Source organism: Lepidothrix coronata, unplaced genomic scaffold (assembly GCF_001604755.1).
Source record: "Lepidothrix coronata isolate B3197 unplaced genomic scaffold, Lepidothrix_coronata-1.0 Scaffold8, whole genome shotgun sequence".
In the NCBI taxonomy this organism is placed as follows: Eukaryota; Metazoa; Chordata; class Aves; order Passeriformes; family Pipridae; genus Lepidothrix; species Lepidothrix coronata.
In genome coordinates, this window is record NW_016690188.1 from 2,728,518 (window position 1) to 2,755,914 (window position 27,397).

The following is a 27,397-nucleotide window of genomic DNA, read 5'->3' on the forward strand; positions in this document are numbered from 1 at the left end:
TCACAGACATCCAGTGGATGGCCTTCGTTTAAGACAACACCCTTAGCACAAATTCCCTCTCACTGAAATTGTTGTCACGGCTCAGAGAGGATCTTTAAGGGACATTTTTTGGTATGTCTTAAATGCTGAGTTGAGCTCCTGTCTCCCAGTGAACAAAACACTGCACAGGTTGTACGACAAAAGCATGCAATTAAATAAGCTATTGCAACAAGAGGAGAGTCATGACTGCCCAGCAGGAAATTGGGAAGATGTCAGAGAAGACAAAAGCCAGAAGAAGGAGCTACAAGGCAAGAGGGCTGCCCAGTGAGGAGGCCCCCAGGTGATGTACAAGGTTGTGAGCCCTTTGTGGCCAAAGGCTTCTGAACGATCTGAAAGGCTTTTGAACTTGTGAGAAAAGAGCAGGAGAAGCCAAAACATATGAGGAACTGAAAGGACTTTGATATTTTTAAGAAAATAAACTGCCTTGAAAGGGAGTGGTATTACAAAAATACTAGATGTTCACTCGATACAAATAAAGTAAGCTAAACAACTGCAAAAGCTGGGGAAAAAATAAATCAAACCATCCTTCATCTCTGAACTGATAGTTTGAAAATAACATAGCTAGAAAAAAAAATTCAAGTGTGGGTGGGATTGCTTGTTTTTGAGGAGAAAAATCTGTCTGCATGCTGCATGCTAAGGCAGACTTCTGAAGAGATGAGTTGCTAAGCTGCACAGTTCTCTCCCCACTTTCTTGGGCAAGACTGGCTAGTGTGGGAGGCAGGGGGGGTATGCATGTACAAGGCAGGAAGGAAGCGAGGCACAGGAGAGGACATTTTTAACCTCAGCATAAAACCCCCCCTTATTTTGCAATCCCGGTGGATAGACCTGATCCAGGGCCTTCATGTAATGGCAGCATCAAGCCAAAATCATCCTGAACACTCTGCAGAGCTGTGGTGGGTTGGTAGACACTCTCTGTATCCAACACAGAATTAAAGCAGAGCATGATGAGATCCTGCCAACGCAGTGCTCAACTTCAGAAAAAAAACCCAAACCCAAGCTCCAAATAGCTGTGCAAAAATAGGAAGTGCACATTCAATGGGTCTCAACAAGCCACTCAACGTTTTCATTTTGGAAAATTCAAAACATAAACTGGGCATTTAAATTCCAATCACCAGGCATTTTTATGTTTACATAAAACAGCTGTTCAACTCACAACTTCATACACAAATTTGACTACTCCAACTTCTTATGTCAGTAAAAATAATGAAGTATATCTCATATAACAGCTTATGTACAAGAATGCATCAGCTCTCATTTCCACCCTGACCTGTAGCTTTCCTTCAAATACAGTGATATAAAGGGGATGTATGGTACTCCTCAGTGCAGTTTAAGCTGTGATCCTAATTTCCTGTCAGGTTACACACACTGTCCTGTTAGCTAAAACCTGTAGTTAGCTTTCCTGCTGGTGAAAGAGTTGTCTCACTGCACTGGAAGCAGCGTGGCACTGCTGCCTGCCTGCAGAAACACACATCACCTTCCCTGGCTCTGGGAGGGCTATGGGGATTTTTTCCCTTCTCTATGTTCATTCAGCTCCTCAATGCTGAACAGATTATTCAGTCTTCACACACACCATGACTGCACAACCATTGCCTTTCCCTTTTTTTTTTTTTGATAGTCTTTGTCTTTTAAGAGTTTCTGGTTGCTATGGTGAGGGCACCAGAGAAATGCTAGAAGGAAATGAAGGCCAGAAGGACTTGCATACCATAACTGAAATAAGGGGTCTGATGGTGCAGCAAATACATGTTTACTCTATGAAAGACATAGTTAATCTGTATAACAAGCAACATATGACTGCTTAGCAGACAGACAAAACTGTTTTTAACTAAGTTAAGTTGGAAAATATTTAAAAAAAACCCTAAACAACCAACCCATCTTTTCAAATTTTGGATATATTATAGAGCAAGTACCTCAGACCCAAGAAGCAATAAAATCAGTCCACTGAAGAAATGCAGTACCTTTCCTTTAAAAATAACAACACACTACCTGAACCTCCTCAAACTGAAGACATTACTAAAATAAACCTAAATGGCTTTATCCCAAAGATTGGCCAGCAGTATCTCTGGATGCTTTCAGGCTGCTCAGACCCATCTGATATTAATTTCTTTCCACCTTTCTAACAGACACAGAACAGCAAACATGTGAGTGCTATCAGATTGTCCAGGCTGTCAGATGTTCATGGGCTACATGCAATATTAGGCAAACACGTCTGAGAACTCACTGATAATGTCAGGACATTCTCTGTGGGCAACGGTCATAAAACTCCTATGATTTGTTTAAGGCTTATTATGAACAGACTCTAAGATATTAGCAAACATCAGAGGTAATGGAAATAGCTTTTCAGTAGCTTTTAAATTATTTAATTTAGGAAAGGGAAATTGCACATCAGAGAGGAGTAGTCAGACTGCACACTAGTATGTGACCAAACAGCACATCAGAGAGATGCAGCAGTTTGATGTCTGAAGATGTCTGGTTAGGGCTGTAGCACTTACAATAACATGCACTGAACAAAATATACCGTGGTTCCTGAAATATATTCTCTAATTTATTTTCTTGCTACAGGATTTAGATTTTCCTACTTGAAAGAAAGAAAAAAGCTTGTTAATAAAACTAGATTAAATCAATACCTAAACTTCCTGCTATATGACAGTGATTAACCCTTAGGTTTGCACCTTTGCTCAGAGAAAGTGCATGTTCAAAGCTCACCTCAAGTCCATACATGCTTGTATATTTTTAAGACAGTTACCAGCTTTGCTACATACACCTCATATTTACTAATACTTGCCAGAATATGAGTCAGTGACTGTTTCTCTGATCTGAATCCATATAACAAGACTTGGTGAAGATATGAAGGCATATATCTAAGACTGGGTGAAGATTTACCATCAAGCAAGCTCTTCTTTAAAATGTTTCTGATAACCTCTCTTCTTCTAAACACCTTCAAATGATATCCTCCTTGCCAACTGGAATAATCCAGAAAAGCAACAAAGTTCTATGAAAATGTCTAATGCAATGTAATTCTGCAGCTACAGAACAAAAACACTAAGCACAATACTCATCAATCAATCCTGAACCTGTGTTACACAGACTGATAACAGGAAAAATACTTTCTGGACATTTCATGATGAATTTTAAATTCAGGAGATCAGGGTAATTATTTTCAGTCCTGAGTCTCAAGAACAGTATGGTCCATGGCAGCGGGAACCTGGAAGAAATACTGCCCCTTCCATCCCCAAATCAGAAAATCAGTTGTGCAATTTGCTTGATGGACATTTGGTCACAGATACTGTAGAAAAATGCTTTTATTTCCTCACACAAGAAATCACAGCAGGGTTCGTCTAAATTTTCTATATCAAGGGAGAATAAAAGAAGATACTCGAGGGGAAATTGCAGCTCAGACAACTCCTCTTCGTGCCTGATCACACACTCAGCTCCCACGTTCCTGTTTTTCCCTGAGCCAAGCAGGCAGCAGGCCCCTGGCTTATTTGGACAACTGCTCCCTTATACAACAAAAACTTGCAACTTACTGGCAGCTCCAAACAGACACTTTCCAAAAAGTGCTGGGCTCAGCTTCTCTTGCAGCAGGACACTAACAGCAGCCCAGCAGCTCTTTGTCCCTCGACCTTCTATTAAAACAGTTACCTAAACTCAGGGGTTGCCCCTCCTCATACCCCTTCCTAAAATCTGCACCCTGACACTGTATATATTGAAAAAAACACCACAGAGGCTGCAGCAAAGGGACATTAATTACATCTGGCAGACTTGGCAAAAGGTGCCCCCCAAAATGTTAATGAAATAGTTACGCTCATCAGATTCAGTACTGCCATCAAAAGGACCAAAAAACAACACACATACAAACGCAAACAAGATCTCTCTAACTGATTTTTACCTCTTAGGCTAAAGATTTAGTCTTTTCTGTGAGTCCTGGCTATTCATTATGTGAATATTTTAATAGGAAGGGAGAGACTCTGATCACATTTTACAACTGAGTGTTGAACATAAAATTATCATGATTTAAGCATTATGCAATACCTCCTTAGAATATTTTCTTTATAAAAGAGCCTGGCTGCAAACCCAAGCTTGCACAAATTGACTTGAAAAATAATAAATTCCTTAGTCAACAGGTTCACATTATACTCAAAGCAACACACAGATCCAAGAGACACTCCAGGACAACACTTTAGCAAACAATCCTGTTATTCATGGATGACTATAATAGAGTGATTACTAACAGCTGTTTGCCATCTTATTACATATGGAAAAGCTTCAAAAAAAGTTACAGAAGCAGCACCCCAACTTACAGAGGAACTGAAGAGAGAAGGATCTGTAAAGCTACTTAACCCCTTCTCAGTTCCCATTATTCTCATTACTCAACACTCCCACAGGCTCACCCTCGCACAGGCCTTGCTTGCTCCCTACGGCTTCAAAATACTTAAGGCAACAGTATTATTTTCCAGTGTATTCATCGAGTTAAGCCCAAAGAATACAGGCATTAAAATATAAATTAAAGCTACTGCGAGTGTGGCTCAATAGATGTGATAGAATTATATGTAGCCTACACAAGTATTGAACTTACACAACCAGTAGATGAGTGCCAATATGGCCAAGTACAGGTATGATTACCCCCAAGGACATAAAAAGAACACACAGTCTACCTTTCAAATAAATTTAACTCAATCATAGATGTTAATTAAAGCATTCTTGATGCAAAGGTTAGGTTAATATTCAAACCCAGAATGCAGAACACCAAGTAATACCCTAATTTATTTCTATTTGACCAATGACTCCTTCACTCTCTTTCCTGCCCCTAAGTTCTAATTAAGTACCCTGCAGCCAGCCACATCTTTTTGTAATACTGCAATGGAGCATAAGAATATAAAAGCACCCGGAGAAAAAACAACACAATAAAGGCTGCTTGTTCACAGACAAAACACTATGCAAACAAAATGCTGGATAATCTCTTTCGTGATTCTTCTTAGGAGATGGTCCAGAGATATTCTATCTAGCTGTGACACAGATTTCTTTTTCTAAGTCTCCAAAAATAACACCCTTTCCTTTTTATTCCCCCTTAATGGCACTCACAGGGCTCTGCAGTATCTGAGTGACTCTCTTCCTTTGCTCCATCATGTTGAAGTCCTGTCTCAGGTCAGGAGACATGTTTCTCTCCCGGAGATACTCTGGGTCGTTCTCATTGATGCGATCGAAGTACCGCTCTTTGTGAGGCATCGTGGCCGGGGGAGGAGTAGTGACCACCACCTGACTGGCATCAGTACTCATCCTTCAGCAGTGCAGAGGGCAGGCTTCACCTGAAACATGAAAAAGAGGGAAGAACGGTTAACAATTCAAAGCAGGAAACTGCATATAACTTCCAAGTCTGGACACAACTAATGCTCTTTTTCGTGTCCGCAGAACACCATCTGAAATGAAAGGAGACCAAGTGAACAACAGTCATAATCAGAAAACTGTGGAAAAATCCTAGAAAAGTGCTTAAAACCCATTAATAAGTTTTCTGATAGCACATAACCATCACTATTCAAGTTAAAATGAAACCCCAACAGAACACAATTAAGAATGAAATTTGAAATGACCATTATATATTTTATGACAAACTTTCCTGTATCATTTTAGACTGCACTTATAACCCCCCCCAGGTTTTTATACAGCTCTCCTTCCTGAGCTGTTCAAGCAAACACATCCAGAAAACAAGGCCTCTGTTTAATATCTGCTAAGAGCTCATCTCCCAACTTGAAGGAAGGCATTCCTCAATTACAGCATTTCCAAAGCATCTCATAACTGCAGCTTCAAGACAAGGCATCAGGCCACTCAAAGACCACCAGGAAATTTCTGCAGAGCTCCAGCTGGTGTCCGTACTTTCAGGAGACACTTGGAGACAACTGCAGAGAAGGTTATATCTTGGGTTACACAGTATTGAGATTACATCCACACCAAATAGCTGAGTTTTAGTTTTTCTCCTTTTGTGAGCAATTGTATGCAAAGATTCTCACTGAAGCTCATCACCTTAAGAAAAAAAAAAACACCCCAAGAACTTTCATGTCTTGGTAGAAGGTTCAAAATCTCATTAAAAAACCTGATAAGCATTTTTAAACACAAACAGAACTGGATCAAAAGGAAAGGAGAAGACACCTGTATTTTCATACAAAGAATAAGGCTCAGAAGCACACTCAGGAACACCATTCCTCAAAAGGCTACTGAAGAGGGATGCTTTCTCAGGTTTGAGGAATGAAGAGAAGCAAGATTTGAAGGAAGAGATAGTACATTATGAAAATGCACATTTCAACATGCAAATATCTACATTCAATAATACATGTAATACAAAAATATCTGCATGCAAATATATTTGGTATGTAGATAATTCACATCTTCAGAGGAAAAAAGCCAAAGTGTTAAACAGCGTGGTTTGACATTATGGTATCAGTGGTTTAAAGTGTCCTTGCTCTGTGGCACAGTTCACCCATCCCTCATTCAGGTCACTGCAAATACTGTTCGGGGTATTCTGCGAACAGTGGAGCATCTGAACTGCTTCAACTATAACCTCACGTATTTTCCAGATGAAACACTAGGAAGCCCTGTCAAAACCAGCTCCAGCAGCCCAAGCCCTCCTCCTGCCTGCAGCAAGTCCTGTCGGTCCTTGTGCTGCACCCTCTGCTGCTGCACAGCCACACCAGGAACGAGGCTGGCAGGAGGATGCAAATTGGTTTTCAGCCAGTTTCCCACAGTGATTCCCAAACGGCTTTGCTGACACAATGCAAGGGAGAGTGCAAGGATGAAATCCTGGGGCACTGCAGCCCTGCAACCAAGCATGAAACTCCAGACACAAAACAAGACAGATACCACCTATGGAGCTGGGAAAGCATTAGCAGCTAAGAGCCAAGACAACCACATCTACAATTTTCTTGTAAATTTGGGATCAAGATGAAATACAACAGTTTTTACAGGTTGTAATTGGTTTTGTTCTTTCTGCCCTCTTTTTTTCGTTTTGTTTTGTTTTTGAGAGAGACACACACACGTGTTCTGGGATGCAATGTTATCCAGCTGCACACACACAGCTCCCAAGAGGTACCTGGCATGCTGGATGAACATACCATGTTCTGGGATGTATAATTCACATCCTGGAGACAAGCTCCATGAACTCTGATGGCTTCATTCCAGAGGCTGTGGAAACACATCGGTGAGTTTTTCATTTGCTGCTCGAGTGCAACATGAGTTCACTCAGCATTTGCTGACTGACCGCGGGGAAGCCTGGTATGTGTGATCAGTTTAGGGATGCTGGGGAGAAAACAAGGGGCTTGCTTCAAGGAAGTGAGGGTTTGGGAAAAATCTAGTAGAAGTATAAAAGGAGCTTAAGTTTTTCTAAAGAATTAACTATTGTCTTTCCCGAGTGGGAGCACTGAAGCAGAAGGATGAGCCTCCTGGGTTAGTGCCTGGGACTATGATCACCGCTCAGCTTAAAAAAGATACCTTATAAATGTAACCATGTATTAGGTCTTCACTCCTCTAACCTGAGTGTACCTCCCTCTTTCTCCCCCCACCCAAAGTGATGAGGTTTAAGATGAGAAAGAAAAGAAGCATCAGGAGAAAACACAAGACCTTGAGCTCTCTCGCCAAATGCCACAAGGTATGAAGAGCTTGAGACCAGACCCGTCATTCTACACTGTTCTCCATTTGCGCTGGGCTATGAACCTCCATCTGAGCCAGAACAGACACTTTCCAGCACCTGCAGGTAACTGAAAGCAGTCTAGAAATGCAGATAGCAAAAATCTTGCTTGAATTGGTGACTAGCTGTGACTCCTGCTCTTTTCTTCCTTCCCAGGAGTTGTCTTATCTGATTGTTTTTTTTTTCCCTAAAATGCTCCTGAGTCCCGTCACCCCCAAGTAGCAGACTTGCTCAGCTGCTGATCCACTCAGTTGACTGGATCAACTACACGCATGTCTGAACTTCAAAACAAGTTTATTGTTATTATTATAGGTTTACAGGACATAATTAGTTCAAGTCCGTTACTTTGCAATTCACTCTTACAGTGACAGAAAAGCCCATTCATCTGTAAAAATGACACAAATGTGGCTAGCAAAACCTAAAATCCACAAAAAAGATTTTTCTAATTGCTTTGGACTTTATTTTTTCCTCTTTCCTTTCAGCCTGGTTTGTTACCTCTAGCCATTAAGATTATAACATTAAAGTCCTTGTACTACAAACCCCCCTCCATTACTGAACATAATATGGGTATTGGGTCCAGTTGTTCTTATTAGGTCTGGTTCAATGCCCGCTCTGTTGGGCCCAGGCTGACTCTCATATAACCCCTACTGTATCCAGGAAATTTTTTAAACAAATCGGCCATTCTTTTATTATTTATTTGCATCATCCACTGATTTCTTTTTAAGAAAGAGGACATTTGTTAAAAATGCGATTGGCTTTTGGGGATCAAAAAATCAGTAACTCCCCTTCTCAGCACAGAACTGGCAATGACATAAAAGTAAGTATTTGCAGAAAACCCAGATCCCAAAATCTATGAATGGTGACAGAGGATCCTCTCCCCCTCCCCATTTATTTTTTTTTTTTAATTTTTTTTTTTGCAAGTTACTTTTGCCTAGAAATAAAATCAGCTTTGCTGCAAGGCTACTTTTAGCTTTCACCCCTTCCAATGATGTAGTTATGAATTGCAGAAATTGAGGTCCCACCTTCCTAAGCAGTACTAGCTAACGTTTCTTCTGCACGCTCAAGAGTGGTTCCAGAGACTGGGGCACAAGTAGAAATGACAGACCCTATAGCAACATGACGCTTTATCTAGACAGGTCAGAAAGGACAAACACAGAGAAATCAAACAAACTAGGATCTGATTCTATCCTGGTGAGAGACACCACTCTCGCTCAGCTGAGACACAATTTAGCCCACATTTTGGCCTAACATGCACATGCTGACATGCTAAAAAGAGATTCAAAGCATATGGAAGAGCAAGTTCCCCACCCATGGTTCAAGAGTTCCAAAGGGGACAAGAGAAACTAAGAAGAGCAAGTCAGCAGGGATAAATTTTTGTTACACAGAATCTTCACGTCTGCTGAAAATACTTTTACGGACCTGTGAAAGGAAGAGGCTCACAAGCTCTTGCTACAAAGTAACTTGTTAATCTAACTCTGCTTCCCCCTTCTAATTCTGCCCTCCTGGTTCATGCTGAACTCAATTCTGATACAAAAGAAAACAGGTCGTGTCCTCCCGTGCTTTGATGCCTTATATAGCTCATGGGTTTGGCCTCCATATCCTGTTCTGTATTTTATACTCGTAACTGGGCTAGAGAGAAAGTAGAACATTCCCCCTCCCACCCCATCAGGAAACTGTGTATCTCTCTACTTAGGAGTAAGTTCTATTTAACAAAAGCTTCCAATTTATTCCAGGAACTTGAAACTGTTGATTTTAGGTTGCAACATTACATCCTGAGCATCCCTATCTGACAGTTTGTATAGTCTAAGTAACATGCTGTGCTGCTTTTGTTGCAAATAACTATTTTGAATGTCAAATCACAAAAGAAAAAAAAAGATAATAATGAGGTCAGAGAAACAAGAAGTACTAAAGAAAAAAGTGCAAGAGACCAAATGCAAGGAAAATTTATCTTGCCAAAGAACTCCCCGGAAAGAACTGACTTGATATATTTATATCTTTCATAATGTACTGAATGTATATAAAAATAAATACCACCACAAGACAGAGTAACAGAAAAGGGACCAAATCATTACATCACCTAGCAACGGAACATTAACCTACCTTTTATGCTGATTTTTTATGGCTGGTTTCAGACATCTCCATTTTCTCTATGCAGTACAATCCATCTTATTGAGAGTTTCCAGCCCTGCAAACCTGCAGTGTGTGCGCTGCATCATTAACAGGAGCGACTGATCTCAGGTCTGAGCACTCGAGTGAGACTACACTGCATGTGAGCAGCTCCTTTCTAAGGAGCACGTTGTGCTATTCTGCTCTCGCTATTTCTCATCTGCTTGTTTTTAAGGAACACTCTGCTCTTTCTTCCCCCCACCCTCCGGTATCTTGTCTGCCAGGAGACTTGTTGGAAGCAAACTGGGTGTCTCTTGATCTCAGTTCCAGCCTCCCTATGAAACAGGCAGGTTCCAGTCTGAATCAAAGACTTGGCTTTAGAGAACACCTCCAGCTGCGTAAGTAAGCTGGCAGAAACACACACACTTAAGGAATATGAGGGAATGCTTAACAGGGACAGGGAAATATGCAGGAGAATATGGACTGAGAAAAGTATCACCAGTGCTATTTTCTTGCATAGTCAACTATTCGTCCTTCCTCACGTAAATCTTAGTAATGACATAGAATTGAATCTCTTTCAGGGCAAAAAATGTAATTAATTTTTTTAGTCTCCTGATCAGGACATCAAATACTATAAATATCTGATAAGGAGCTGACAGATTTTTTTTTTTTAATTCTTTTTCTTTTATTTATGTTACAATGGGTTTGGGTTTCATTTATACATCTTACTTTACACATGTTCAGACGTTAGCATTTTCTAAATGCAATTTGGGGAACTGAAAATAAATAGATAGGCAGCATTTGTTCAAAATTATATTAACTGATCTTACTACTACACAGTGGTTCTGTATGCTGGCACTCAAGCCAAACTACACCCTTGAACTGACACAATATAATATTTGCACTAAAAAAATAAAGTAATCGCACCTTCTCTCAACCTTCCTAGCCATTCCATCTTTCTCCCTTTATCACATCTTCATATTCATGCCAGCAAAAGCTTCTAAGGTCAGATGGTGGAATGGGTAGGAAAAACTACTCTATGGCTGAGTTGCAGAGGTTTTTTGCTTTTGTTGTTGTTTGTTTTTCTTGTTTGTTTGGTTTGGTCTGTTTTGTTTGTTTTTTTTTAATTTTTTTAAGTGGCTTTATTTTTCAGCTGTATCAGTTCCCCTGCCAGCTAACTGCATATCTACACAAATGTTTGTTCTGAAACAAAGATAATGATGATACAGAGGTGTCTAATACCACTTCTTCCAGTAGCAATGCAGCCATAAACAATTTGTCATACTACAGCCCAAACCAGTTACTAATCAAATATTCTAATTCAGTGCTGCATATTTAAGTCCATCTGCTTTTGAACAGAGCAAGCTAATAATTTTATTAATCTCTTTTCAGACACCACATTAGAGAGACTATAAGGCAGCAAGATATATTTTTCCTAAGAAGTAGGAACTTGTGTGTATTTGAACACAGTTTTTGTGTTGCTGTGTTAAATCTAAAGCATTATTTTTGCCCAATTCTATAGTGCCATGTTAAAGTCAACACGAATATTCAAGCTGTGCAACTTATGCTTTACTCAGCGTAAACTGGAACTGAGCCAGATACACTCTATTGTCAAGAAGTGAGAACTAAGAAATTGCTGAAAACCATCCAGAATATGAGGGCTACACCTCTACCTTTAACTGAAGATGTGACATTTCTTCCCCATTACAGAAGCCTCCTTGTAATGCACCCAGACTGTAGCAGGTGCAATCTGCACCTCCACATTTGCAGGCCAGCCTGCCAACATTTTGCAGCACAAGTGGTGGGGGAAAAAACCTCCCAAGCCTAGAGTTATGGTTTGATGTATTCAATATGCTCTACCACATGGCCTTAAATGCTATTTGCATGCATTGAGTCTCATAAGTGAACTTGCCTGCTTAACCCTGTAGCCCCAAACTACTTCATTCATTCACATTTTAGTATTCCTTCACTGCTGCGTGAGCTTTTCATGATGGAGAGAACCCTTGATGAGTGAATTACGCAGTTACCCTTTTTCTAAGAGACAGTGTGATAAAAGACAAAACTGCTCTCAAAAGCACAGCCTCTAGAATCTAGTTCCAGGGTCCATCCTGCCTACTATGGAACCTCTTGTGCCAAGGGAAGGCTGTTTCCGTCACTGTGTGACACTTGAGCAGTCGGCAGCATAAGGGCTTCCTTGCCGCACTCCACAAAATGTTTTCTTCTAGTTAAGGTTGTGCAGACAGTAAGAACATTTTGAGATTATGCTGTTCTGTACAGAGAACATTAAAACCAGAACAAACCTCATCACACAAGCAAACTGGTTACTGAGAAGTAGCAGAGGAGGAATCCAGAGTTAGTTGGTGAAATGATTCACACAGGTGACTCCTGCATCGCAGCAGGAAGGGGTGGCTGAACCATAAGAAAGCACTGAAATGTCAGAGTGGTAAAGGGGGATTCGTGTCACATGCTGATAATTCACTATAAATCCTCTGTACTGCTGGACACAGTTTGCCATACCAGTTCTGTATAACTGTATAATAGGAGCAAGTAAGAACTAATAATCTGTAACTTTGAAGACACAACAGATTGTGTCACTAAAACCTCGCTTTAAGAGAAGAATGTTAGTCATCCAGAAATATCACATTGGTTTGTTTTGTCCCTTTCCCTAAACTTGTTCCTTGAAATTTTTTCTCTTTGATAGTTTTATTTCCTCCTTTTGTTTATTTGTTATTTTTAATAACTACCTGGTTCACTGAAATATACCAGAAACAGTTTGGAAGCTGATTTGTATTTTGCTCTTATGTAAATTTTATTTACTCATGTAAGTGTATGTCTTTATTTTGAAACAACATTAAGCTGCACTTTGGAGTGCTGAAATTTATTTGTCACCTCTGCTTGGGTACACAGGGTGACTGGTCCTATGAAACAGTGTGGACAGAGACTATTTCTAAGGCAATTAAAAAAAACCCACATCTCCTTCAATTGAATAAAACCACCAGAACATCTAATACATTGAATTATTAAACTGTAAAATAGTTTCTGTACTCACTAGACTTGAAAAGCATGTTAGTCCTATCTCACACCTACTTTTCCTCTGTTTTTCTCTCATCTTCGATGTTATACTGAAGTTCATGAAAAAGCACAGTAAAAAATTAGTTCTATGATGAGAATGTAAATTTCTCCTGGCTTAAGCTATTTTCATAGAGGAGCATTAAATTAAAATTTCATGCAGAGGATATGAGATCACTCAAAATATCTGAACATTGAGCTTAAATAATCTGCTTCTATCCAAAGGCAAGACTGCTGTTTGGGAAGCGTGTCCTCACCGTAGCAGAAAGCTAAGGACATGTACTGGAGCTGCCAGGGAAAAGAAAACCTCTCCCTATAACATATGCAAAAAGCTGCTCTCACACAAAGCACAGATGCACTGAATGACAACAATGGAAATGAAGTTACTTCCCCTCCTCTAACATTTTTCATCTCACTATGACTTTGCTCCAGGATAATAATTCATCTGTCATTCACAGAACACCCCCCCCCCCAACTGCTCCAGAGGATTTGGTAAGGACCAGAGCAGCATGAACTGCTGCAGATTTTCAAGTTGCAAGTGTTTTGAAGCTGTTCTGAATGCAGAAGACCTGTGGCAGAGGAGCCAGCCAGCACAGTGATGGCAGCAGTGCCATTGCTCTGGTCCTCCCTCAGCCAGTTCACAGGCAGCAGGAATGCTCCACCTGCAAGAACTCAACCAAGTCTCCTCTGAAAGTGGTTTCTTTTGGCAAATCCAACTGAAGATACAAGCAGTGGCCCTCTCCCAATGCCACCTCGAAGCTTAGGCACTAGAGGGAATAAACTATGCATCCAAATATAAACATCACGGGACCGCAGGAAGACCCAGGCCCTCCCAAGCTGCTCCCATCAGCACAGCCCATGTCAGAGCTGACCCATGGGGCAGAACTGGCGGGCTCTCCCAAACTGGCAGTGTATTTTGGCTCTTGCTGACCCTGCTTTGTTATCCTTCTTTTACAGAGAACACCATCTACCCACTCATGTCAAACCCATTTGCTAATAACAAATATTATTAGCAAATATTGACATACTTCAAAGAATCCATCCGTCATCTCAGCGCTTATTGGGAATTAATGTCCTGTATTTACCCATTCCTGACACCAAATAGTGCAGAGCTAGTATCAATAAGGGATACAAGCAAATTATACCGACAGAGCAGAAATAAGATTATTTATTTGTGTTTGACCTTTTCTTAAGTCATGGAACCCCTAAAAATAAAGTCAGGGAGCTTTAACTCCTCATGTGTATTTCAATTTTCATAAAAAAAACCAGAAATGAAGACATAAGACACATATATCAGTTTTCATGAGGAATAATTGCTTTTTCCTTTTGGTTTTAAGAATTCTGACGAAATGCAAATGCTCCACCACCAAAGAGGCTTCAACTCTTGGTTCTCATGACCCTGTGCCTATTCATGCTCCAAGAGGACCCAGCAAATTACAAATGAGAGGGGAATAAGAATTTAGGACAGTGTTCTTGATTTCATTTAGATTCAGAGATACCTGGAACCTTGATAATGAAAAAGTATGGCAGTATTTTCCAAAATATTGCAACTTTAAGACAATAAAAAGCACTTTTTTATTTTTAAGGACTGATCTCCGCTTATCTACATAATCACTTGTGCTTAAGTCACCTAAAAATATTTCACGAGTCAGTAGACAACACAGAGCTAAATTAAAAGATTACGTTCTGGTGGCACTTATCCGTATTAAGCCGTGAAAGTACGCAAACACATAACCCACACAGACAACGGCTGAAAAATCCCCCTGAACCTTTGGAAAAGTTGAAACCTGGGTTCCTCCGTAGTATCAACTAAGAACTTCTCCGTGAGAAAAAACCACGTAACTGGAAAAGCTGATTGCAGTCAAAACCTTTTGTATTTTGCAACACTTTATTTCTCTTACAGAGCCTCCAGCTTCCTCTGGTGACTCTTTTCTTGGGGTGTCCCTGAACTGCACAGATGCAGGGGAGACAATTACACTCTTTATGCAGATCTACACAGTCATGGGGTAGAAGAAGCAAGTTTTTATGTAAATATTTTTTTAAAATCCCACTGACTCATATCAACCTGGAAAGCACTACCCGGAGTAACAAGGGTTGCTCTTGGCAATCTTCAAGAGCCCTCCTCGGTCACTGGTACAACGTGTGACCTTAGAGAGCCGGGAAAACTTATCGATGCCAAGGCACATGAAAAGTCTTCGTGATTTATGGCAGTTTGATTATCCTGAGAAATGTCATGGCCAAAGCAGCTGCCTCCTGTGTTTTGCTGGAGGGTCAGAGGCTGCAATGGTGGGCAAACCAGATGATCGACATGGGGCAACTGCTGGATTGTACAAATATTTACACGAACAACCGATCTCGTGTATGGCAGCACGCAGCCAAACCTTTTTATAGCCCAAACCCCTGGAGTTCCTCTCTCTTCACATCAAATCCTGACCTTTACCATCAGCAACGGTTCTGTCTTAAACCCCATTTAAGACCACCACCGTGCACTGACCATACAGAATTGCAGCTCAACACCCTCTGTAACTCGTAAGTGAGGAATGGGAAGCCTGGCCAACAGCTAATCTCAGTAGGATATTTGTAACTGGAGGCTTGGGGAAAAGATGAAATTGTGCCAGGTCTTCGATCATAAAGTCTTCAGGACAAATTGTATCTTTATTTACATTACGCACCACACCCTGCACGATTCCCCCCAGTTCATCTTGGGACCTCTGAATCATGCTGACATAAATTTTAAATAAAGAGCAATAACACAAGTCACATTAATACACCAATATCAGCTTGACCATGTCAAAATAAATTGGCTAGCGTCTCAAAAAGGGAATTTTAACATTTTACTGACTTATATGTCATTTCCACATTAAACAGAAAACAACAGCATTTAAAAAAAGCTGATTTATGATAGTTACAGTCAAAAACTCTGAGTATTTTAGATAAAACAACAATCGCATATTTTGATTTCAAATATGAACAAGAGACTTAGTGGAAATGTTATAGCTGTCTTAAGGTTTTTAACTGGAATTTAAAAATAGTAATTTTAGGGATTGATGCCAGCCAAGTCCAGGCCTGACTGTGCAGGAGGCACATTGCCAATGATTTGCCATGAGAAGCATGGAAAAAAACCTAGGCAACTCAAGAAAAAAGCTACACCTTTACTTTAGTAAATGCTCCAAAAAGCAAGCTCAAATTGAGGTGTAGAGGGAAAGCTCTTCTGATAGGATTTTAACAGCTTCTATCAGCCATGGGATGGCATAAGGGACAAAAAACTGTAAATCACTATATCCAAATTATTCTGAGAAGTGTCTTCTGTCACCCTATTCAAGACTTGCTTTTTTACCGCATTATCAGACTTAATTTTGCCTCAATACATGGAAAAATTTTTCCCCTCCTTGGTCCATTCACAAATATGAATGTTCATGAATGTTAAAACATAACATGAAAAAAGTTAACAAACACACAGAATTTGATTTAAGTTATGGGGGCATCCCTAATACCTACAAAATTATTATCTTCAGAGGACTTAAGTTAAACACACCTTATGCTACAGTTTTTCCCGGCTGACTCAAGGCAATCCTGCCCCTTGTGTTTCAGCTCCCCACCTCTCAAAACACTATTCCCCCCTAGGTGTGCTAGCACACCTCTCCAGGAAGCTTGAGTCTACACTGATTACACAAAAGGATCAGGGTTAAAAATAATCTGGGCAAGAAGGGCAGGGGAAAGTGTGGAGTAGAGAAGGGCCACAAAGGCCTGGCTGCCCTCACCATAAGTTCAAAAGGCAGCTACTTTATCAGCTGTGTTCAAAGCATGTTGCTTTAATTATCCTTCCCAGGGAAATCCCTAGGATTTACGGTGGTGCAGAAACACTTTTTCTGTGTATAGTCACATGGCTAATATTGTCTTCAGCTTGCTGGAAAATAATTTAAAAAAAAAACCCAACCAATTACCTAACTAGTAAATACAAAAAATTTCATTTGCTTTCAATGTTTAACCTATATAATTATGTACATCAATCTCAACTGACTTGGCCTGAATTTGACCTGCTTCTTGTCTCTGCCACCTTTTGCTCATGGTACTCGAAAAGTAAATTGAATTTAGAGAGCCAAAGGTCTTCTACACCTTCAGGAATGGAAAGTTACTTTACTGAATCTCAAGCAAGCCTGTCTGAAGGCAGAGGGTTATTTTGGACTTAACCACAGAAGGAGACATGCCCAGAGCAGTAGCCAGCACATCCCTGAACAAGAGCTGAAGATTTACTAACAAAAGCTTTGGTAAGACGCACACTGCGGGGGTGAGTCAGCATCAGGCACAGTAGTAAGAGTAGTATTTTAAAAGTCAAAAGCAGAATATAGAAATATTTCATAATTAGGTTACTATTATTTTCCAGTGCAAGCAAGCAATTATCTACTGTTATCCCATAATTCACCTTCTCCGTCGTTACTCATAAGCACTGGAAACTTGCATAAAATAAAAGACACTCCACAGCAAACAACTCTGGTATCACCAGACCATGGATGAATCCTGGCATGCTACGTAAAATCATGGAGACTTGCAAACATCTGTGTTGGTTGTTTCTAGAATGCAAAACCAGCTGACATTGAACACTTGTCCTAGAGATTCACCCTCTCTTTTGTCCTAAGCAGTTCATGAAGCATATTTTCGTGTCTAAAAAGGAGAACAGAACTTCCTGGCAGCCAAGGCAGCACAAACACCATCCACCAGAGACTGCTTCAGAAGGCACTTTATACTACTGCATTGGCACACAAATGAAGAAAAGCTTGTTCATGGTTTCTCCTCAAACCATGGACTTGAATGAGCTGCAGCACCAGTGGCTCAGAATCCCAGTTGCAAAGACCTCAGTTATAATTTTGAAGGCACATACAGCCTTTAATCAGTCACACATGCAGCAGGAAGGATTCTTCCTCAAGTCCTTTCCCAGCAATTCTTCCAGTTTTGATTTCCACTGTTTTTTGTTTGTAATTCCAAGAATATGCTGAAGCCAACAGATATATTAGATGGATCCATCTCCTAGATAAAACTAAAAACATAAGAGTTGTTTTATTTGAATTTCCAAAGCTCATTTGTAAACCGGGCCTGAAAATGCTATTTGTTTGTTTGCATTCCAACTTGTTTATATTTATGTTGAATGCAAGTATCAGACGTTACCCATGGGATGGAGTTCAGAGTCTGAGTGCAGAGAGATGTGGGGGGAAATTTTTCTCTTAACTGTAACATTATGATTTAAAAGCAACAAATTTAAAAATCGATTAACAACTGTAAAAATTACATTGTTTTCTGAGCTATAGTGATGTTTATTTTTGAATATTTGAATAACTCATGGAAACCATCCTGGGTAAGTGGAATTTCAGTTCATATCATAATTACTGATGATACAAAAAATGCTTGAGACTAGACAGATCACATCTGTTTGAGGAGTGAGGGTAAGTAACATCTCTTCTGGGTCTTTCAGTTATTTTTTTTCTCTTATGTATTAGGCATTTTGTGGATTTTTTTTTAAACATCTGTAAAAACCTAACATTGTTCAAAGCATTAAAGATCTCCACATTAATGCAAAAACATGCCAAAAAATACCACAAAACTTGATTAATAAAGTGCTGAATAATAGGTGATTAGATGCTTGCCAAAGGCTCATTCATGACAGCTCTCACAGACGTGCTGGAATGTTGTGGAGGACGACACCGACCCAGGGCAGCCGGAGCTCTGGATTAACCACAGTGGGGATGCGGAGGAACCACATCTTTTTTTGGAACTCACTTCTTAATCCAAAGAGGAAAAAAGGAATCTGCAGGACTAATCTGGTCTCAGGAGTCTGATCTCAAAGGTTTCTGGAAGTGTTGGAGTGGGTGCTGCTTCTAGAGTTGGGTAGTATTTAAATATTTTTTTTTCCCTTCAAGATGCATTGCTCTAACTTGCTAATATATTGCATTATTTTGGGCAGGGAGATTGCTGGATTTCAAATTTTTTCAATTTCAGTTATTGAGTGATGCTTCCAGTGTGTATTGAAACAAGCATGTCAGATGCCATTTGTGGGTTGCTAAGGGTTTTTCATTTTGTTCTTTTTAATTGCCTGGCAAATTGCTAAGGAATTTTGACTTCAGCCTGCCTCATCAGTATTGTGTTCTCTCTCTGTGATAAATTTTCAAAACTGATCAGAGTTTGTGCTGCAAAGCAGTCAGGATGAAGTGATGAAAAGCATACAAAGTTTTGTGCTATATGAACAGACTTGAGACTTCTGGCTTCAAATTCAGAAAATTGGAATTCATAATGAAAAACACTCCTACCTGGCACACAACCCCCATCCCTCACAGAGTGCAATTATACAATTATGCTATATGAAACTTGAAGAAAGGTTTTCATTGCATCTATCCTGTGCTCATTTTCATGTCATATTCAATGTGTTGTTTGGAATCGTGTGATATTGGGCTGGAAGACTTGTGGTTTCTACAAGACTAACATGGATGGTTTATTTTTTTGAAGTTATTTTTATCTGTCACATTCCTGAGGCAGTGGATATAAGGCTTTTAATAATTACACATCTGATATCTAAATAACAAAACATGAGAAATAAGTAAACAAACAAATCCATCCCTTCCTGACCCCTCCTGGCATGGTGCAGCAGGTCATGGGCATGCCTAGCTGTCCAAAAGTAAGTCAGCAGTATGCTGAGCTAACAGCATATTCCACCTTTTCATTCTGTATTAGAAACTATTGCCCACAAGTGCCCACAGGTGCTCCAAGTTGGCTGTTTCATCCTTGTGTGGGATATCCACAAAAAGTAATTACTAAGTGCTGCTTTGTATAATTGAGACAGCACTTTCACAAGTTCAGAAACAATTAATGCCAAGGTTACTTGCCTATATTAGATGGGAATATTTTACGCACCTAAGAGGTTGTTGCACTTTTTTTTCAGCAAAGCACGTTTTATTCTTTAAAACTGAGAATTTAAATTGTCTCAAATCTGCAAACTTGATTACAAGTTCAATTGATTATGTACACTGAGCCTGGACTTGTTCTTTAGTCACTGCCCTATGATCAGATGGAACGGGCAACTCGTACCTCTGTTGAACCTCAGCATCTAAACCCTACATCTTTGTCTTCTAACCAGACATCAACTTTTGTAATGCACAAATGAATTACGTTTTTACCTTTGTACCAAGTTTGGCTCAAAGTAACCAACAGGTTCAAAAGATAAGTGGCAGGAAGGAATATATGCATAGTGTGATCAGGTAAGATCTCATGTTCATAGAGCAGCAGGTGAACAACAAACAGGTACCTGGACCTCTCTCTGACCTGCAGCAGAAGCCCAGACATGAGATCAGCCATTTGAAATAACCTCCCATGATAATTAAGCTGAACTTGTGAACAAGCACAATTTTGCAAACATGGGCAGTCAAAAGGAAACTCAGATAATGCTATAGAAGAGTCAATACTTCTCTTTCTTCTTAATAAGTAGCAGTTGTGCCCATGGTGGGCGTACTTCCTGAAACATGAACAAAGCAATAGGTATGCCTGGAAATTTAAATTTAAAATCAGCACGAACTCTCAAAGCATACTAAAGGCTAGCCAGTGTTAAAACTAGTGTCTACAAATAGCATAGGTTCATATTTCTAAGAGGAGACAAACATTCAAAATTCTCCACGTGCCAGCGAGCAATGACCTGAGTTAGTTCTACCTGAGCAATAAAAGCACTCAACAGAATTGAGAATAGTACTATTAGGGGCAGAATGGGTTGATTGGGTTTTTTTGTGCCTTGTTCTTCCACTGCCAATTGCACCATTATCACTAACAGAAAGATAAATCAATTCAAATAATGATATTCAAGTGATCCTATGTAAAAAAACCTAAAATAAAAACCACATTTTCATTGTTATTCTTGCAGCTTATCTGGCCTCCTCAGTACAACCACGACAAAAGCTTAGGCAAGGGCGGATGGGGGGAAAGGAGGGGGAAAAGAAGACTAAACCAAAAATCTGAATAAATTGTTTCATAGGCTCAAAGTATGAGTTAAGAAATATAACTGCTCTGAAACACTTAAAGAGAACACAAAAGGGCCTCTACAATAGTATAACCTTTGGCTCTGTCTGCTAGCATCACAGTTTACATGGTTTCCATGGAAACCCTCTGCAAACATATGAATGTGCTTGTTGCATTAGATGTCGAACAGAAAATCCTTTGTGGCAACTCTGGAGGGCCATGGCCAGTGCCAACCTCCCAGAGGAATAATGCCCTTCACTATGCCTTGCCCAGCAGGCTCATGACACACTCGCTCACATGGCACAGCTGCTGCCATCGCTTGTTTTTCCTCAACTGATGCGAAAAAAAAATTTAAAAAAAGGTGCACATCATAACTATTAAATATTTCTTCCCTAATGGATAGCCCATTTTATTTCTTCCCTCATGGATAGTCCATTCTGCCCCCATCAGACTGATGGAAAAGTCTCTGGTTCTGGACTGTCAGATGCAACCCAGGAACTACACAGTGAGAACCGACTGGGAGCCTTCCAGCAGGCTTCCAGTCAGGACACTGGGGAATACATTTGCATATTGAGTAGATAACTACCCAGGAAGGGGTTGCCAGAATTCTTACTACGTGTTAGAGAAAAACACATTTAAAAAATGTACATACATTTACATGAGTAGCATACGACAGGTACACCAGTCCAGAAGATAAAGGTAGTTTCATCACCTTGTTAATTCTCTAAGACCAACTGACTTTCAAATAACTCACTGGATGGGCTCCTCCTTCAGCATGGGAGGCAGGAAAATTCTACTCAAGACAGACTGATGAGTCATCAAGAAGGCTAGTTTCTTTATTTGTTGTTAAGGGTATGTGTGCAAGTGAAAGCTGAGGGACTAAGAAACTGGTTTCTGCTTTACAAAACAGGAGCTACTGGCAAACATCTGAATGTTGTGTCCCTTCTGAATTTCCTCAAAATGCATGTCTACTCTGCAGCTCTATATATTTTACCAGCATTGAAATATGAGTGCTTTTAATTAAAATGCACCTTTAAGACTAATGGCCCATAGCTGGAACATACCTTGTTCATAGATTAAAACATTCCCCTACACCCTTATTCTCTGAAAAAACAAATTCTTAGTACAGTATGTTAGATATTAGAAAAAGGTTCTTCACCCAGATGGTGGTTGGGCACTGGAACAGCTTCCCCAGGGAAGTGGTCACAGGACCAAACCTGACTGAGTTCAAGAAGTGCTTGGACAACACAACATGGTGAGATTCCTAGGGTGTCCTTCACAGGGCTAAGAGTTGGATTCAGTGATCCTTGTGGGTCACCTCCAACTCAGAATATTCCGTGATTAATTTCTGAGATATCAATGGCATAATTTATCTAATTACTTACAGATGCACACGGTCTCAGGAAGGATGACATCTCCAAAGGCTACATTCAAGACTAAATCAGGTCTCTGGACTGTGCATGGATGTGACAGCCTGCTTGTGCCATTCTGTGTAGGACTGAGGAGGCCACCACCTTTCTGCTTGTGAACGGACACTTCACCTGCAATTCAGCCATTTCCAGCCCCTTGGAGTCACAGTGACAAAAATCAGCAATGTAACAGTTTTGTCATAAAAGCTGAAGAATGAAGGAAAACAGATTTCGTACCAGAAAGAAAAATCAAACCAAGGGCTTTCAGCTCTGCCAGCTCTCTGTTTCTATGTTTACTGCTCTCCTTTCCCATGGGCAGCCCTAAGGGGAAGCCCTCTGTGCTCTCTCATGGTCACCCTCACCTCACACCCACCACCAGACCAGGCCTCCACACGCTGGCTGCCAAATTAACTCTGAGGGCAGCCAATCTCTCCTCTTTTAGCCTCGCCTGCCCAACACAGTAACACGGGGGTCACTCAAAGCCTGTGTTGTTCCAATGCTCTAATAACCTATTGTTCTGCCTTTGCCTCGGCGAGATAAAACGAGAGGCAGCGTTTTCTGAGGATAAGCAAATTCCCACTGTCGGCCAACGGCTCGGCCTCACATCAGGGCCAGCCTGTCCTGCGACTTGGTGGGGAGATGGTGGGTTTATTTTTGTTAGCAGGAGGTGTTTGCAGGAACATCTGCTCAGGGAAGCAGTGGTGTGGCTCTCGCTATCATCGCCCGCAGGCCCTTCCCACGGATCTGTGCAAACCCACGTTTGCTCCCTCCGCACGTGGCTCTCACTATAGAGGTACTACACTGACATTCTCATGCCTAAAATCTGGCTCCTACCTGATGGATGTTTATGATCTGCTCCCTGCCTTAAATTGCAGAAGGATTGAAAACCTAATGGTTGCTACTGAGCTGCAGAAAATTTCCAAGGAGAGGGAAGCCACAGCACAGGCTCAGGGCAGAGAGACTACGACAGTGGGGCTGAAGCACCTCCAGCATCATATCCACCACATTACAGGTAGCAATGTTTAAGTGCTGGGATGAGAGAAAGGGCACAACAGGCAGAAGTTAATCCAATAACATAGGAAGTTATAAGATTGAGAAGTCACTTATTTTATATTTTCACCACATCCTCCTGTCCAGTAACGAAGTTCACTGAACATCATTAACGTCCCACTAATGAGACATCCAACTGCCCAGAACACAGCAATAACGAACGTGAGCTCTGTTTCCACCAAATCTACCAGAAAGATTTGTAAGGCTCTGCTTTCCCACTGACATGAACACATGACTCCCATTAGCCTTAATAAAGGAAGAGAGCATTCAGTGGGAGAGAAATTTCCCAAGGTTGCATAACTGAACTGTGGCATGCTGAAGACAGTATAGACTGCTAAGAGAAGTCAGCAGTCCCAAAACTACACTGACAGGACAAATTCTTTCATTACTTTCCCATTAAGCTGTTCAACTTTTGCCATAGTTAGGGATTCCTTGCTTTACGCCAGCGAAAGTACTCAAAACTTTTTTATGCCAAAAAAATGGAAAAACAAATTTTTTTTATGGAACAGCACATCAGGTAGTAGGAAGTTTAGATCCTATTTTTAGGATGAAAAAAAACAACTTCAGATATGCACTTTCTTTATCTTAATACATTGTCCCTACATACTATTCTTGACTCCATGGTATATAAATTCTTACTTCTGTAACAATGCAAATTTTTTGACAGGATGACAGGTTAAAGTTTATCTTTCAGGCTGCTTCCCTTGCCCCAGTCACAAAATTCTAGTTATGTCAATTTATGTCCCTTTCAGTGCTCAGTGAGGCGAGGAAATGAAGTGGAGTGCCAGAATGTTGAAACAATGCAAAAAAACTAATGCCAGAACTGAGTATCTGCCTCCTAGGCTAAGCTCTGCACACCCTCACAAAGCTTTGGGATTAATACCACATATCTCAAAACTGTGTTTAAGAAAAACCTTAATTCCAGATGTTGAAAGTATGATTAATCTACCGAAAGTTAGAAGTTTTTTCTTCATCTTTTCTCCCCAGTTCAAGTTTAGAAGTTTATGTATTTTAAAAGTACTTGAGTGTTTTGCCTTGTTTTATTGGGGGTTTTTTTGAGGGGTGGTGGAGGGGAAGGTGGGAGTGGGGTAGTTTTGGACCTTAGAAAATTAAATTTTATGGACAATTTAAAAATTGTTGGTCATGTTTATCATAAGAATCTCTCTGACATAATCCAAGACATTCAATGCTATTACGGTATACATTAATGAAGGCTGCCTTATGCACTCTGCTATAGCTTTAAATGAGAACAGACCTCTCCATTATCTATCACACTGCAATGACTTACACAGGAGAACATCTAGTCTGCTGCTAATCACCCATACTCACAGAAGTTGAACTACTTTGACACAATAAGCAGAGATGAAAAAATACAGTGCAACAACTGGTGTAACTGTGTGACTAGTATGTGCTGTGTTCTAGAACCATGTGTTAAAACGTATCTTACAAACTAAATCAAGATACCTATTTGTACTCAGCTTTAAAAAAAAAACAACCAAAAAACAAAACCAACAACAACAAAAAAAACCCCAAAGCCAAACTCAACCACAAAACAAAACCAAACATATTTGATTCATTTTATTTCACAGACTTAAAATTAAAACCTCAAAGGTCACTACAGCAACCCACGGTACTGCACCACAGCAGAATCAGCCCTGTGCCCCATGTGGTTGTGCACAATTTAGCTGCCAACATATACTCAAAACTCTGAGCCCAGTCCTAATGAGGCTGGTGTTCTGGACTTAAGAAGAAGCAAAATCAGATAACATTCCCTTAAAAAAAACCAAAACAAAACCCAAACCACCCCATAATATGCAGAACAACCAGTGTTAAAGGAGTAACTGATTTATGGATATGTAGACACTAAGTACAGTGGAAAACTTCATTCAAACACAGAAATCGTAACTCACCAGCCATGTCATGACCCTGAAGATAGAAATCACGCAGGTCTCAAAATACACTCAAAATACAAGACAATTTTCTGCAGCATCCATCCCCAACCCTTCTGTCAAATACACAACTGCAATAGCACAAAGCATCTTTATGACAGGAATAAAAGGCTCTTTAAATGCTCCTTTTATTTTTTATTGAATGAACCCACTCTTACACAAAGTTCGCTCAACGATGTCTCGAGCTTTAGTACTGCCAGATCCTGTATTTCATTAGTCAAATACCACTTGTAAGTCACATACAGAACAATCTGAAATATTTATTAATTGCATTCAGTTTCTTCATGTAGCAAGTCAGGTGGTTGATTAGGACACTGAACTTATTACTATACTGCTATATGTAGTTGTCAAGAAGATTAAAATCTTTTTGGTGTTTCACCATAACTGACCAAACACTTCTCTGCTCCAAGTCACTGGCAAAACCCAAAGGAAGTTTAGAACCAAAGCCACAGACTCCTCCCAGCTGCAATGTTAGTTTCAGCATTTTGTGTGGTTGACTCTTCTCACAGAATTAGTAATCTTTACTAACAGATTAGTAATCTTTCCTCCCTCCAAGGAAGCACATTGCACCACACCTCCCAATTGTTTTAGAAGTACACATATACAAAGACCACAGTTGAAAAAGATATCATCAGATGTGGTGAGTCCAGAGAAATCTTGTCCTAAATATTTTTCAAGTTTATTCATGAGAAAAGGGTGGAGGAAGAAACCACAGCTGAAAGATTCACAAACATGAACTCATTTACAGGTTTGCAAAGCAAATCATGCCACCAACCTGTCACGTAACCCAGAAGAAAGCACAGTGCAGACTCTGGATCAAGATATTCACTGCTGGATGAAATTAAATTGCCCTGCTACTATATGAGTTCCTTAAAACTGGCTGGGTTTTTTGTCTCTCTTAATCTCTCAGTCAGACAGGCACTGGATTAAAGCGAAGGCAGAGCAGAGAACAACCAGTTTCTAAATTTTAACAACTTCTTGCAATGCAGGGCAGTTAAGAGCACTGTTCTCATACACTGTTTAGTGCCTTGAAATGAACACAGTTGGTTACTGGTCATAAAAGCAACTGCAGCTCTATAATTTCTTAAATATTTACTAATAAGATACACCAGAGTACAAACCCCAGAACTGTATTCCTGATACTCAGATCTTTCTGTCAAAACACAAATAGACAAAAAGACCTTCTGGCAAAACCACTCCAGAATGCTTTTACGTTTTGGTTTTGAAGTACATATCTGCCTTTTTTCCCCTCCCTATAACACCACCCACTCTTCCAAACAAATAAGTATTCCAGCATTGCACAGGAATTTTAATTGTTTCCATAACTTCTGTTTGTTACCTGCCAAAAAAGTACTTTATATGACAGATATGGGACAGGGTGCCTATGATACATGCAAATTTATCAATACATATAATACATATATGTTTTATCAAAACATATAAATACAGACATATATGCATACATATATCATACGACTTATGTAACAGTTAACTTTTATATAGCTATAAAAACTAGAAGGCTTTCAAAGGGGAAGTCTTCATTCTTTGAAGTAACAGCCACGATTCAGATATACTGACTCTCTGGCTCAGATTTACAATTGAATTACTACAGCTGACCTTCCTGCATTCCATGTGAGCCAGACTTGGTTGGTGTCCCCTGGTGTGCTATTAGCTGTGACAGACGCAAGGTCGCAGCGGATATCCCTTGCATGGAAGGCTGAAAAAATAGGATGCACTACTTTGTACTGGCTGCAAGTACAGTCCCACAGATCTCTGCAGCAGTCTCTGCAAGAGTTTGGCTGATGTGGGTGCTGTGACTGAAAGTCTGGCTCCTTTCAAGAGTTGTGTAATTTTTATTTATTTATTAAGATTTTGGTCTGTCAACCCTTCCTCACCCTGCACAGTATTTACCACAAATAATGGCCCTGGTTTCAGTGGGACCTTTGAAATACTCGTCTTGTGGTAACAAGGCACTGCACAACACAAGCTGGTGAGGACATTTTCAGCATATTTGTACAACTTCATTTATTTAGTTATTAGGACCAGGCCTTAAAACAACAAAACCTTTTTCTAGCATTTGTTTAAAGAATCCATTCTGTGTATAAGACTAT

At 40.1% G+C, this 27,397-nt stretch overlaps 1 protein-coding gene across 5 annotated transcripts in view; it reads right to left on the bottom strand.

Moving 5' to 3' along the window:
- ADD3 (adducin 3) overlaps positions 1-27,397 on the bottom strand; it is a 98,072-nt gene that overhangs the window by 21,601 nt on the left and 49,074 nt on the right. For 3 of the 5 annotated variants that reach the window (XM_017804047.1, XM_017804050.1, XM_017804051.1), the window contains one exon: positions 5,119-5,342. In XM_017804047.1, coding sequence (XP_017659536.1) covers positions 5,119-5,313 — 195 coding nt within the window. In that variant the 5' untranslated portion in view covers positions 5,314-5,342. Of the gene's footprint in view, positions 1-5,118; positions 5,343-9,811; positions 10,134-25,247; positions 25,352-27,397 lie in introns of those variants that run through there. The other 2 variants (XM_017804049.1, XM_017804048.1) reach the window with 2 other exon arrangements.